At 46.3% G+C, this 13,091-nt stretch overlaps 1 protein-coding gene across 1 annotated transcript; it reads left to right on the top strand.

Moving 5' to 3' along the window:
- The first annotated feature begins 245 nt into the window (after window positions 1–245).
- KPRP (keratinocyte proline rich protein) lies at window positions 246–4,277 on the top strand. Its single transcript, XM_003817208.5, has 2 exons — window positions 246–280; window positions 1,782–4,277. The coding sequence occupies exon 2, from the start codon at window positions 1,810–1,812 to the stop codon at window positions 3,547–3,549; it is 1,740 nt and encodes a 579-aa protein (XP_003817256.1). The 5' UTR covers window positions 246–280; window positions 1,782–1,809; the 3' UTR covers window positions 3,550–4,277.
- Window positions 4,278–13,091: the final 8,814 nt, after the last annotated feature.

The following is a 13,091-nucleotide window of genomic DNA, read 5'->3' as shown; positions in this document are numbered from 1 at the left end:
AGAAGAAACTGTTAGGGCAATGAAGGAGGAAGAAAATAAGAATCTGCTATTCATAGTCCTGAGGCTTCAACACTAAGACAAGACACTCCCACACTCTGTAGGTGACGGCAAGGGCAGGCACACAGGGAGGGAACCAGCTGCTGGAATGCCAGCCCGGTTGATGCACCAGGCAGATGCCAACCAGCTGTCTCATGGCCCAAGCCAGACCCAGAACCCTTTATATAAAGACAGCCCTCTTCCCAGATGCCTCAGCCTGAAGGACTGCTTACCTGTGAGGAGGGTGAGTCTAGGAACTGGATCCTGGGATTGGGGTGGGTGTGATGTTAAGGAGAGAGCCCAGGTTCACAGTGGTGAGGCACAAAGAAGGGAGAAGCTAGGCACCAGGGAGGGCGAGGGGTGCATTAACCTGAGGAGAAAAGTCTGGTGAGCTTTTGGGAGACAGAAGCATAGCTACAGAGTTTATGAGATGAGCTAGGGCTGTGAAGCTAGTGTATTTGCCTTTGATAACCCTGACCTTATCCTCAGGCACTATTTTCCCTCATGATCTTTCTGGAAAAGCCACATTAGCAATTTACACCTTATGAGCAAAGTTGTGTGTGGAAGGGTTACCTTCCCCAGGGAAATAGATATGTAGGTATTCTCTATAAATTGAAAATAGAAGGTTTGAACCCTCATCAGGAGCATTTGGGGAGCTTATTGAAAGACGGTTTGTTGGATGAGACTGTTGTCAAATGATCTTGTTTTGCTGGTCAGTGGGCTGCCTGCACATAAACACGTGGATCTGACACAAGCAGACGAGTGAGGCTGCCCTGTGCTCTCCCCAGCTAAGCATGGTGTCAGGGTGTATGCCTACAGCCCTCACGTTATGTTTGCAATGCCCCAGCTGCGTAGATTTTTAAGTATGGCAGAATGTCCATCTTCTGATTAAGAACCTTGGACTTTCTGGTTTACTCCATCTTAGGTAACTCCACCTTGCCTCTAAGAAGAGCTGGGGAAAAACATTTCTGAGGCCTGCAGACTGTCACACTTCAGGTGATTAGCAACAGCAACCTGACTGGGCAAGTTGCCATGGTGGTCAGAGTCTTTCCAAGGCTGGTGTGTTTTGCATGGGCACACTTTGCACGTGTCATGTTTAAATGAATTTATTTCAAAACATTGTGTCATGTTTAAATGAATTTATTTCAAAACATTGTGTCATGTTTAAATGAATTTATCTAAAAACATTGAATATAGAGAAACAAACATTTAATGTTGGGTTTGAGCTGCCCGCTTTCCAGTGAATGCTTTGACATTTTGTGAATGCAGATGGTGCTGAGTGCTTATTCTCATATGTACGTTCTTATATGTTTGCACATTTATGTGTACTGCCAGTGCACATGTGTGAGTAAATCCAAGCTCCTGTGGGAATGGAGTTTCCACTTTGGGCTATAGCCTTAGGAGCAAGTTGTTATCTCTACTTCCTGTAGGGCTGCTCAGACCACATTGGATGTGAGAAAGTGTGGACACGAAAGGAGAATCCTTTTGTCATCAGTGCCCTCTTTTCTGGGCATTGGTAGGTCCACCCCCAGGGAGATCCTGGACATCTGCAACCCTGGATGTGCCCTTTGACAGACCCAGGGCAGGTCTAACAGATTAATCCTGGGTCGAACTAAGTCAGGACACTTGGATGAAAGTTGAGGGTGGAGGAAGAAAAGCTAGGGAAGATGCAGGGTGTCTTCCTCTAGGTCCTGGCACCCCCTCTCCAACTCTCACCCTCCTGACCCTGGTCTCTCTGCCCTCAGGTCACTCTTGACTGGCTGCATCAGGACCATGTGTGACCAGCAGCAGATCCAGTGCCGCCTGCCGCTCCAACAGTGCTGCGTCAAGGGTCCCTCCTTCTGCTCCTCTCAATCCCCCTTTGCCCAGAGCCAAGTGGTGGTTCAAGCCCCTTGTGAGATGCAAATTGTGGACTGCCCTGCATCATGCCCAGTTCAGGTTTGCCAGGTGTCAGACCAGGCTCCATGCCAGTCTCAGACCACACAGGTGAAGTGCCAGTCTAAGACCAAGCAGGTGAAGGGCCAGGCTCAATGTCAGTCTAAGACCACCCAGGTGAAGGGCCAGGCTGCATCCCAATCTCAAACTTCCTCTGTTCAAAGCCAGGCTCCATGCCAATCTGAGGTGTCCTACGTGCAGTGCGAAGCCTCACAACCTGTTCAGACTTGCTTCGTAGAATGTGCTCCAGTTTGTTATACAGAAACTTGTTATGTAGAATGCCCAGTCCAGAACTATGTACCCTGTCCAGCTCCTCAGCCTGTCCAGATGTATAGAGGGCGTCCTGCAGTGTGCCAGACTCAGGGAAGATTCTCCACCCAGTGCCAGTATCAAGGCTCCTATAGCAGTTGTGGCCCCCAGTTTCAGTCAAGGGCTACCTGCAACAACTACACCCCCCAGTTCCAGTTGAGGCCTTCCTACAGCAACTGTTTCCCTCGGTATCGGTCCCGGGCTTCATTTAGCCCCTGTGTGCCCCAGTGCCAGACCCAGGGCTCCTATGGGAGCTTCACTGAACAGCACCGCTCTCGGAGCACCAGCAGATGCCTTCCTCCTCCTCGGCGGCTGCAGCTTTTTCCCCGCAGCTGTTCCCCACCAAGACGTTTTGAGCCCTGCTCCAGCAGCTACCTGCCACTAAGACCCTCTGAAGGTTTCCCTAACTACTGCACCCCACCCCGCCGCTCTGAACCCATATATAACAGTCGCTGTCCTCGCCGCCCCATTTCAAGCTGCTCTCAGAGACGTGGCCCCAAGTGCCGAATCGAGATTTCCTCCCCGTGCTGCCCCAGGCAGGTTCCCCCACAGAGGTGTCCTGTTGAGATTCCTCCCATCAGACGCCGCTCCCAGAGCTGTGGCCCGCAGCCCTCCTGGGGCGCCTCCGGCCCCGAGCTGAGGCCACGCGTAGAGCCACGTCCGCTCCCAAGCTTCTGTCCACCACGGCGTCTTGACCAGTGTCCAGAGTCACCACTGCAGCGATGTCCACCTCCTGCTCCACGTCCACGTCTGCGCCCAGAACCATGCATAAGTCTAGAACCACGCCCGCGTCCTCTACCACGACAACTTTCAGAACCTTGTTTGTATCCAGAACCACTTCCAGCACCACGTCCAACACCGCTGCCAGTTCCCCTTCCTCGCCCAGGGCAGTGTGAGATTCCAGAGCCACGTCCACGCCTGCAGCCCTGTGAGCACCCAGAGCCTTGTCCACGACCAGAGCCAATTCCCCTGCCGGCGCCCTGCCCAAGCCCGGAGCCCTGCAGGGAGCCTTGGCGCAGCCCCAGTCCATGCTGGGGCCCAAATCCAGTTCCATACCCAGGAGACCTAGGCTGTCATGAGTCTAGTCCACACCGCCTAGACACCGAAGCTCCCTACTGTGGCCCATCCAGTTATAACCAGGGGCAAGAGAGTGGTGCTGGCTGTGGGCCTGGTGATGTGTTTCCAGAGCGGAGGGGTCAGGATGGCCATGGAGACCAAGGCAATGCCTTTGCTGGAGTGAAAGGGGAAGCAAAGAGTGCTTATTTTTAAAGGAAAGGTGACTGAGATAACCCTCTCTCCTACTCTGAAAATGTTGTTCCTCCTATTCCACAATTTCCAGTGCGCTCTTGTTTGAATCTCTACAAAGATATTCAGAGACTCCCTATTATGAAGGTGATGTCCAAACTCCTTTGCCTATCATCCAAAGATCCACACCTGGGTCTCAGATGCCTCTCCAGCCTCACGTGTCACTCCTCGCCCGTACACATCCTCAGCTCTAGCCAGACCAGTCTGGCCACTGGGCACAGCTTGGGTGTTCCCCAGGCCATACTTTAGATGTCCCTGCCTCCAAGCCTCTGCTCACTCTTCCCCACTCTGCCTGGACCACTTCTCTCCTCCTCCCCAGCTTCTGAAATCCACCCCATCTTTCAGTGCCTCTCCCTTGGAGCCTTCTTTGCTTGTTCCCACTCACAAGAACCTGTGCCGACTTCCTAGAACTCACTGCATCCTCCGCACTACTTGGTAACTGCCTGGTGACATCTCTTGAATTGTTATTTCACTTTGCAGGCATGTCTTCCTTATCTGCCCAACTAGGTTGTAAACTCCCAACTGAGTGGAGTCAGAGAATCTCTAAATCTCAGTGTCTATCCTGGGGCTGGCTGTTGCTTAGCAAGGCTTGTGGGTTGGCAGCTTGAACCATGTTCTGTCCTGATGCTCAACTGCAGGAACTGAGGTGAGAGGAGGCCACGTGACAATAAAGATCATTATGTACTCACTGCCTGAGTCCTGAGTCATTCCTGCTTTTATTCCTTGATTTGCTGAGATGAGGTTTTTATTGTTGCTATTTTAATTATGATAGTAAAACACATGTAACATAAAATTTACCATCTTCACCATATTTAAGCATTCAGTTCAATGGCATTAAGTACATTCACATTGTTGTGCTACCAGCACCACCATCTGTCCACAGAACTCATCTCGCTGAATTAAATCTTCATCCATTAAATAATAACTCCTCATTCCTTGCTCCTTCTAGCCCCTAGCAACCACCATTTCTGTCTCTATCAATTTGACAATTCTAGGCAGCTCATATAAGTAGAAAAAGACATTATCTGTCCTTTTATGACTGGCTTACTCCACTTAGCATAATGTTCTCAAGGTTTATCCAAGTTGTAGCATGTGCCATAATCTCCTTCCTCTTCAAGGCTGACTGATATTCCATGGAATGTACATACTACATTTTGTTTATTTATTCATCAGTGGATGGATGGGCACTTAGGTTGCTTTCACCTTTTTTCTTGTAGTAAATAGTGTTGCAATGAACATGGGTATACAAATATTTCTGTGAATCCCTGATTTCAATTCTTATGGATAGATACCTGGAAGTGGGATCACTGGATCGTAGGTAATTTTATTTTTAGTTTTTTGAGGAACTGCTATACTATCTTTCATAGTGACTACATCATTTTACATTCCCACCAACAGGGTACAAGTCCTAATTTCTCCACATCCTTGTCAACATGTGTTATTTTCTGTTCATTGTCTTGTTTTTGTAATAGCCATCTTGATGGATATGACATAGTATGAATTTTCATTTTAATTTATTACCTTTCTTCTTTAGTTTATTGTACCCATGGTGTGAGCTTTTTAAGCCTAGACCAAGTGGGTTGTCTTGTGAGTTTTCAATCTTCCCTCAGTGTCCTTGGCCCCAGATGGAAAGGATGAAGAAAAAGACAAGGGGATGAGGGAACAGGGAGAATAACTCTGCCCCCTGGTCTAGGAGTAAAGGACTTCAGGCCTGGCTTTGGTTAACTGGGTTTTGCCCAGCTCTAGGGCCACAGTCACAGGCCTGTTGCCTCTGGAACCAGAGGAAGGGAAGAATGAAGCACCTGGAGGCTCTCTGGGGATACTCCTCTTCTTCCAGAACTAGGCCGGGCATGGTGGCTCATGCCTGTAATCCCAGCACTTTGGGAGGCTGAGGAGGGCTGATCACCTGAGGTCAATAATTCGAGTCCAGCCTGACCAACATGGTGAAATCCCGTCTCTCTATTAAAAATACAAAAATTATCTGGGCGTGGTGACGTGCACCTATAATCCCAGCTACTCAGGAGGTTGAGGCAAGAGAATTGCTTGAACCCAGGAGGCAGAGGTTGCAGTGAGCCGGGATCATGCCACTGCTCTCCAGCCTGGGCAACAGAGCAAGACTCCATCTCAAAAAAAAAAAAAGAACTAAATTATTTACTTTTCTTTCTGTTTTCTTTTATGGAAGCATTTGAGTCTGACTCTGCATTCCTCAACTGCTCCCAGATTCCATTAGGCATGGGTGGTCTTGGCAGCATGAAGGTAAGGGCTGGAGGGGAAGAAGAGACAGAAGTGACTCTCCTCTCAGTCCTTGCAGGTGAGATGAATGCTGGGTGGGGATGTGGCTCTGGAGGATGAGGGTGCTGGAGGACAGGACCTCCCTCAGGGAGAGAGAAAGAAAAAGCTCCACTTAGGAGGACAGCGGAGGGCAGCTCTGGCCCGGGCTTCTGAACGTCTGATCCATTGTCCTGCTCCTCACAGTCCATGACCCAGAGGACCTCACAGCTACAGAGCCATAGTTGGGAAACAGATCCAGGGCCTGGCTGTGAGTATGTGTCTCCCTTGCCCAAGGGATCTAGTTCTGCCAGGCTGATGGTGGAGACTTCAGAAACCAACTAGTAGAACCCTGTGTCATATAAAGGAAAACTGAGGCCCTTCATGTGAAATCCATTCATTCATGTATTTGTTGGGCAATATTTATTGCTCGTCTGCTAGGATGGTCCTGGTTAGAGAGACAGACATAACCTTGTTTACTGTCAGTGCATAACCTCGTATACTGGTTCTCAAAATATGGTACCTGAACCAGCAGCATCGGCAACACCTAGGAACTTGTTAGCAATGCAAATGAAATGCATCACCCCAGACCTAATGAAGTAAAGACTGAGAGCAAGGCCCAGCAAGCTGTGTTTTAACCAGCTCTCCTAGTGCTGCTGATGCCCAGGAACATTTGGTCATCACTGGTTTGGTGAAATGCCATATGCAGATAGAATATTAATATACATATATAGTATGTGTATATCTGTGTGTGTGTATACAGACACATATCTACATATCTATCCATCCTCTAATTCCCATAATATTTGGTCAGGCAGGCATTATAATTTTGCCCTTTTGCAGAATTAAAAACCTAAGCACTCAGGGTTTAAGCACTTGCCCAAGCCATAGGGCCACTCGTGACTCCCAGTCTGCACTGTTTTCTACCACACATGGAACCTTTGATCTTAGTCACAGTCCCTGCCTCTTCCAAAGATCTTTCCTGTTTTAACCCAATTATTTTCCTAACACAATCTTGGAGTTCTCTCAATCACTGAGTGGGTTATTTCAGTTCCACATCTGCCTCCTCTCTTAAAATCCAAGCTACTCTAGAGTTGAATTTGCTGTGTGGCACATCCCCCAGGGGCTTGGCAGGGCCTGAATTTGGCCCCATAGAGCATCTCCAGGTTTCCATCACCCAGGCCTCTGGGTGGGAGTGAGGAGGGCAGGGTAGGGAGAGGCTTGGAAGCTCTAGTTTGAGAAGGGATTCTTGTTACATCTCTCCTATAGCCTCGAAAACACACTGCTAGACAAGGAACCCCTTGCCTGGGGATGCTTGGGGGCAGACCATTCACTCCCTCAGAATATTGAAGAAACATATAACTGGCTGTGAGAAAGTGGCATTCACTTCTAAGAAGTCCTGACCTCCCCCTGGTCTGGGCAGCAGGTCCCCATCGAGGATCTTTATTGAATGAGCGATGCTCTGTAGTCTGCACCATCCCCTGGGGATAGACTCTGGTTCCCAGAATGATGGTAGAATGGAGGGGTCTTTGGTTGGGCAAGCCTGGAGCTGAGCCAAGAAACCCCCAATGGCTTGGTGTTCTCCACCGCCCAGGGCTATGCAGGAGCCAGCCCCCAGACCATTCTACAGCCAGAGACAAACATCTCAGAGGAAAAAGGCACACAGGGGTGTGTGTCGGTTTTTCATGTTTCTTTTTGTGTGTCTGTCTGTGTGTCTAACTGTCTGCTTTGAAAGCTTGGAGCTTTTAAAATGCATTTGGCAACAGGGGCTGTGACCTCAGAAGTATGCTTTAGGATATACTAAGTCCTTCAGCAATAGCTTTGATGATCCCTGTCATCTCTTCTACTCTCCACCATCCACCATTTCACTGATGACAGGCATCTTGGCTTTCTGACCTTTCCTTTTGTGTCAACCACTTGAACGAAACTTAAAGTGCCTCCAGGACCAAGGCTGAAGACCCAAAAGAGCAAAAGAGACCATTTATAAGGCCCTTCGATGTACTCAAAAACCCACCAGAGAGGCTCCTCTTCAAATCCCACACGGATGTTAGGCAGTGCACAGGTTGTGTAGCTTCTTTACCAGAGTCTGGTGAACTGTTGCTCAGAAGTGCCCATGAATTGGCCAAGTCACAAAGTGTAAGGCAGTGATCAGTCCAGACGTCCATGCCTGACATCCAGCCATGCTGCCTCAGAACTGGGGCCTGGCTCCCAGAGAAGGGGAGAACATGAGAGAGATTGGGCCTGAAGATCACGCTTCTCACTTTGGAATCCTGCCTACATTCTTCTGCAATTCTGTATCTTTCTTCTCTTTCTAAGCTTTCCACAGTGGGATCTTCACTGTAGAATGAAAGATGTTCTCAGAGGTTCCTTCCAGACCAGGTGGGTTATCTAAAATTCCTTTTTGTGGAAGGCAGTATGCTAGAGTGAAATTATCTGGGGTACTCAAAGACACAGAATCCCAGGATACATCCTAGAACTACTTAGCTTGAACTTCCAGAATGAAAATCGGGGACCTCCATTTGAGAATTATTCTGATCAATCAGAAGTGAAAACCATTTCTATAATGAATATCCAGGTGTGTGAGCTTACTCAATGCCTAGGAGGAGGGTTGAAAGTTGTACATATCTGGCCCCAGCATGAGTAGGATGTGGCAGTGGTGGTGAAGACAGAGCTGACTGTTAACTGGTTTCTTGCAGGAGGTTTTATGTAATTGTCCATGTGGGGACACAAATTATCTACCTCTTGGTCTAGAAGTACCTTAAGTTGAAGGAATCTCTTTCTTTTCCACAATTAAATCCACAACTTCACTGCCACCAAAAACACCCAGAATGAGAGGATCTGGCATATGTTACAGACATATGGGAGATGGGGGTCTAGCCATAGCATATCTCTCCTCTACCCAGGCATTACCTGGACATTAAGAGAAAGAAATTCCACATCCCACAGTTTGTCCTACACATTATAACACCCTTTAGTGCATCAACAAATACAACTGTTATGCATCAGAGACTAGCTCAGCTGTTCATATTAAAATCCATAGGTAGACAGCAGTAATGGGAACCATGAATTCTGGCATGGCATGAATGGATTCTAGAGGATCCACATGCCTAGCCTGAGACTAGTCAGGAAGACGGGGTGATGCCTGATGATCTATGTGCTTCTCATCACCAGAGACCATCCAGCTCATTCCTCCAAAAGATGGTGTTTCCTCTTCTGGAAGGCTAAGCTAGACCTATCTAGGGGCCTAGGAATAACCCAAGCTGTGCCAAATCTACCCATCACATCTTGTCGTAGGAACCCTGAGCTAGATCCACACCTTTCCTCTATTCTCTAGTGCACACCCATCAGGGAGGGAAGGAACCACTTATGAACTTGTGTCAACACATTCATTCACTTGACAAATATTTATTGAGGCTCTGCTGTCTTTCAGGAACTGGTATTGATCCTGGAGATACACTAGTGAGCAATGCAGACAATAATATGGTGAGAACTTCAATATGGGAGGCTCAGAGTACCATGGAAACCCACAAAGGGGGCAGTTTAGCAAGTCCAGGGCCTAAAGGAGGCAACTACAAGTCAGAGATGAGACAAATGAGTGGCAGTTAGCTGATGATGGAGGAGAGAGGGGAGTCTTCTCCCCTCTCAGAGATAACAGCAGGCATGCTATCAGCATCATTGACTTAATGACAGACAGCCTGGTGAGGAGTAGGTCCTCATTAATTAAATATCCTTCCTGGTTCCTAACACTATATGGAAGTTTTATGCTGGTCCCAGGACTCCATTCACAGCCCTGTTGTAATGAACTTTTTATCAGCACCTTGGGGAGAAGCTTGAAAAGAAACTGGCCTAAATTTCAGGTTACTTCAAGTCATGAAGGAGACTTGAAGAGTAAAATTCTGATTTAACATGGGCAAGAATAATGAATTTAATCTGACAAGATAAAATGTAATTAAAGTAAACATTAAGTTTTAATGTACATTAAAGATTAGCCACACTTGTAGAAGATGAGTGGGTATATGCACAGTTGCACACGTGAAGAAATTTTGGGTGGGCCAAGAGTGAGATTGTGGCAAACAGCAATGAACTCCTTTTCTGAATAGCTCTGTGTGATGGGGTCATTCTGCTTGGCACAGATATGTGCACACCTGAGCACTGTGGTCATCTCAGGTCAAATGAGTGGGGCTGGAGGATAGTGATCTACTATGTGCCAGCCACCATCTGAGGTGGGAAATCCTTCCTCATACTCACAACTTGGAAAGGTGACATCATCCACCCCATTTTGCAGACATTAGAAGACACAAAATCTAGAGAGGTTAACTAGCTTATCTGGTCACACATCTAAGACGTGATAGTGATGGAATTGAAGCCTAGGCTAATCTTGCTCCAAAACTTGATCTGCCTCCCTGTGGAAGGAAGAGTAACACAACGTTTTGAAGGGACTAGCATGCTTCCATCTTGCATTATTTATAGTGCTTTCACTTAGAAAAAGAATCAGCTTTTTTGGTAAAACAAAGAGTTCAGTTTCAATGCATGGAAACTGTAAGAAGATTCTGGCTAGAAATAAAGAAAAAGTAATAGTCAGAACTGTTTGGAAATGAAATATATTGTTCATCCATGCATTTAACAAACATTTAGTCATTGTTAATTGAATATTTATTATGTGTCAGACAGTATTTTGGATGATTGGGATAAATCAGTGAACAAAACAAGATCCTTATTTTCAAGGAGTTTAAATTCTAGCAGAGAAAAGCAAACATTGGGCATATTTTTAAAAATTATATAATAAATCAAAACACACAACTAATCTGGAAATCAGAACATATATAGCAAAGAAGACGACCTGGGCAAGCATCCCAAACAGTACAAAAAGGGGAGAAGTACTGAGCTAGATGTGTGGAAGAAGGGGCTGAGAGGCTGTAGGGCCTAAATACTCAGCAATAGAAAGGGCATGGAAGAGGCATCATGAGAGGAGGGTTTGAGCCCAGTTGTACCACTCATTAGCTGAGAAGTGTTGACTCAGGCAATTTTTCTGGCTCTCAGTTCCCCCATCTATAAAATGTAGCTGAAAATATGTCTACCTGTCTGGATCACTCTGAGGATTAAATGAGATAAGCTATTTAAAATACTCAGTATATTATAAAACACTAAAAATATATTTGCTTTTGGCAGTGAAATATTCATCTGGAGAAAAGGGGGATGATTGGCTTGGGGAATGGCCTGTTTGATGAAGGAGGTGGGCCACAAGGGTTATTCAAGCCCAGGCAGGAGCAGAGACTGAATGAGCCGCAGGGATGCACATGTAGGGATGCTTGTGGTCAGCAGGGGCAGGCAGGAAGCTTCAAGGAGGAGGAAGTGAAGCGGTGGTGGGATATGGAATAGCAGAGAGGACACGGATAAGGTGAATTGGAAAAATGCCTTAAGCAAAACACTGAGTCTAGAGGAAGTATAAGATCTGGGGGAAGGAAGTCCAGATGTCAGAGTGAGGGTGGGGTTAAGCACAGCAAGGTCAGCAGCCATCACAGATAGTCATCAGTGTATTGATGCCACTCAGCCAGTGTGCCATCAGCACGGCTCCTTAGTTCACCAGAAGGAGAGGAAATACAAGACAGGGGAGGCTTTGCAGTCAATCAGAAATACTATTTAGGCTCGAATTGGGATTGGGTCCTTAGTCACTGAAAGGTGTCCTTCCTTGACCTGGCCTGAATGTGAAATCTGGATTGAGCAATAAGTTAATTAATCAGTCATTTCTACAGCATTTCATCAGCATTCTTCTGAGGTGTGCTTTGTTCAGTGAGAAATCCAGGAGGTGTCTCCAGTGAGTATAGTCTTAATCCTCCTGTACCAGAGCAGGATTTCTTATCCTCAGCACTACTGACGATTTGGACAAGATAATTCTTTCTTAGAGAAGGCCTATTCTGTGATTTGAAGGGTGCTTAGCAGCATCCGTGGCTTCTACCAACTAGATGACAGTAGCTGTGATGATCGAACACTTATCCAGACTGTCCAATGCCCTCTTTTGGGGTGTGGGAGTCAGGCCATCCCCAACCTCACCCCACTGAGAACCACTGAATTAGAGGAAAGTCTTAGGCTTTGTCCTCAGGGCCATCCCAAGCCAACAGTGAATCACACCTTCCCCATACCTTCATCCCAAGAACCTCCCATTCATTAAAAATAAAAAGTCTCTATAAGGCACAAATACATGCAAATACATGCAAGCAATTACAACTTTAAGAATATACAGAAGGTTTTAATTTTTCCCCAAGGGATCTGCATGCTGATTATGGAAGAGTTGTTTATCTTGGCTATTATGGCAATTGTGAGTAGATTATCTGTGCCAGTAATTATAATCATTATTTGGCAAACTTGTCCAAGAGCTCAGAATACTCACTTTCTACCCTTCCTACTTAGTTGCCATACAGTGCTAGTGGCAACTTGAAAAACGTATAAGCAGGAAATTCTATTGTCTTGAAAAAGTATAACACAGGTCTTTTTAACACAAAGAGGAATTATTTGTATTGATGATTAGTCAATGGGATTAATAGGTAAAAGGAGAAAAAGACAAAAATGCACAAGGGCCCTTGGGAGGGCTTCAAGAGCATGCCTACAGATGCTCTTCTGGATACCCACAGCTGCTTTTCTGGGTGCCCATGACTGCTCTTCTGGGTACCCACTGAATACAGGAGACTAGTTGAGAACAAGTAAAAACATTAGGAACACATTATGAATTAGGGCTGGTGATATGATTATGAGTGGAGAGAATCTTGGGGTATCAGTTACAAATGGGGAGAATCTGAGTCTTGTTTAAGTCTAAGAATTTGGGCAGACAGACTGATACAAAGTTCTCTTAAACAAAGTAGTGATTATTAGAGATAGATTGTTACGCCTGAAAAATGCTAGATTTATTTGTTCCTCCAATGACTTTCATCCTAGATCCTTGGCAACAGATGTGTTTCAAAATTTAGAACTTTTTTTTTAAGGAGGGTAATACAGTGAATCAAATTCATCAGTAACACTGCAGGTATGCTTCAAAATTGGCCATGTTCAGTCTCAATACCATGGAATTAGAACCAAGGACTTGACCACATGTTAGGCAGGCAAGGTAAGGGTGGGCAGTCCAGGACCACCTGCTATCCCTAAAGCTTCAGGGATCCATCTCCTTGGGGAGAAGATTTATATTTTTACAACAGAAAATAAGAATATTTACAGCAAAGTGAAGGGAGTTCACTGTCCTGGTCAGG

Source organism: Pan paniscus, chromosome 1, assembly GCF_029289425.2.
Source record: "Pan paniscus chromosome 1, NHGRI_mPanPan1-v2.0_pri, whole genome shotgun sequence".
Classification (NCBI taxonomy): Eukaryota; Metazoa; Chordata; class Mammalia; order Primates; family Hominidae; genus Pan; species Pan paniscus.
The sequence above is the reverse complement of the archived record's forward strand: the minus strand, read 5'-3'. Positions and strand labels throughout refer to the sequence as shown.

Bases quoted from the DNA above. Each gene is read 5' to 3' on its own strand.
- KPRP (XM_003817208.5), top strand. From the start codon at position 1,810: ATGTGTGACCAGCAGCAGATCCAGTGCCGCCTGCCGCTCCAACAGTGC.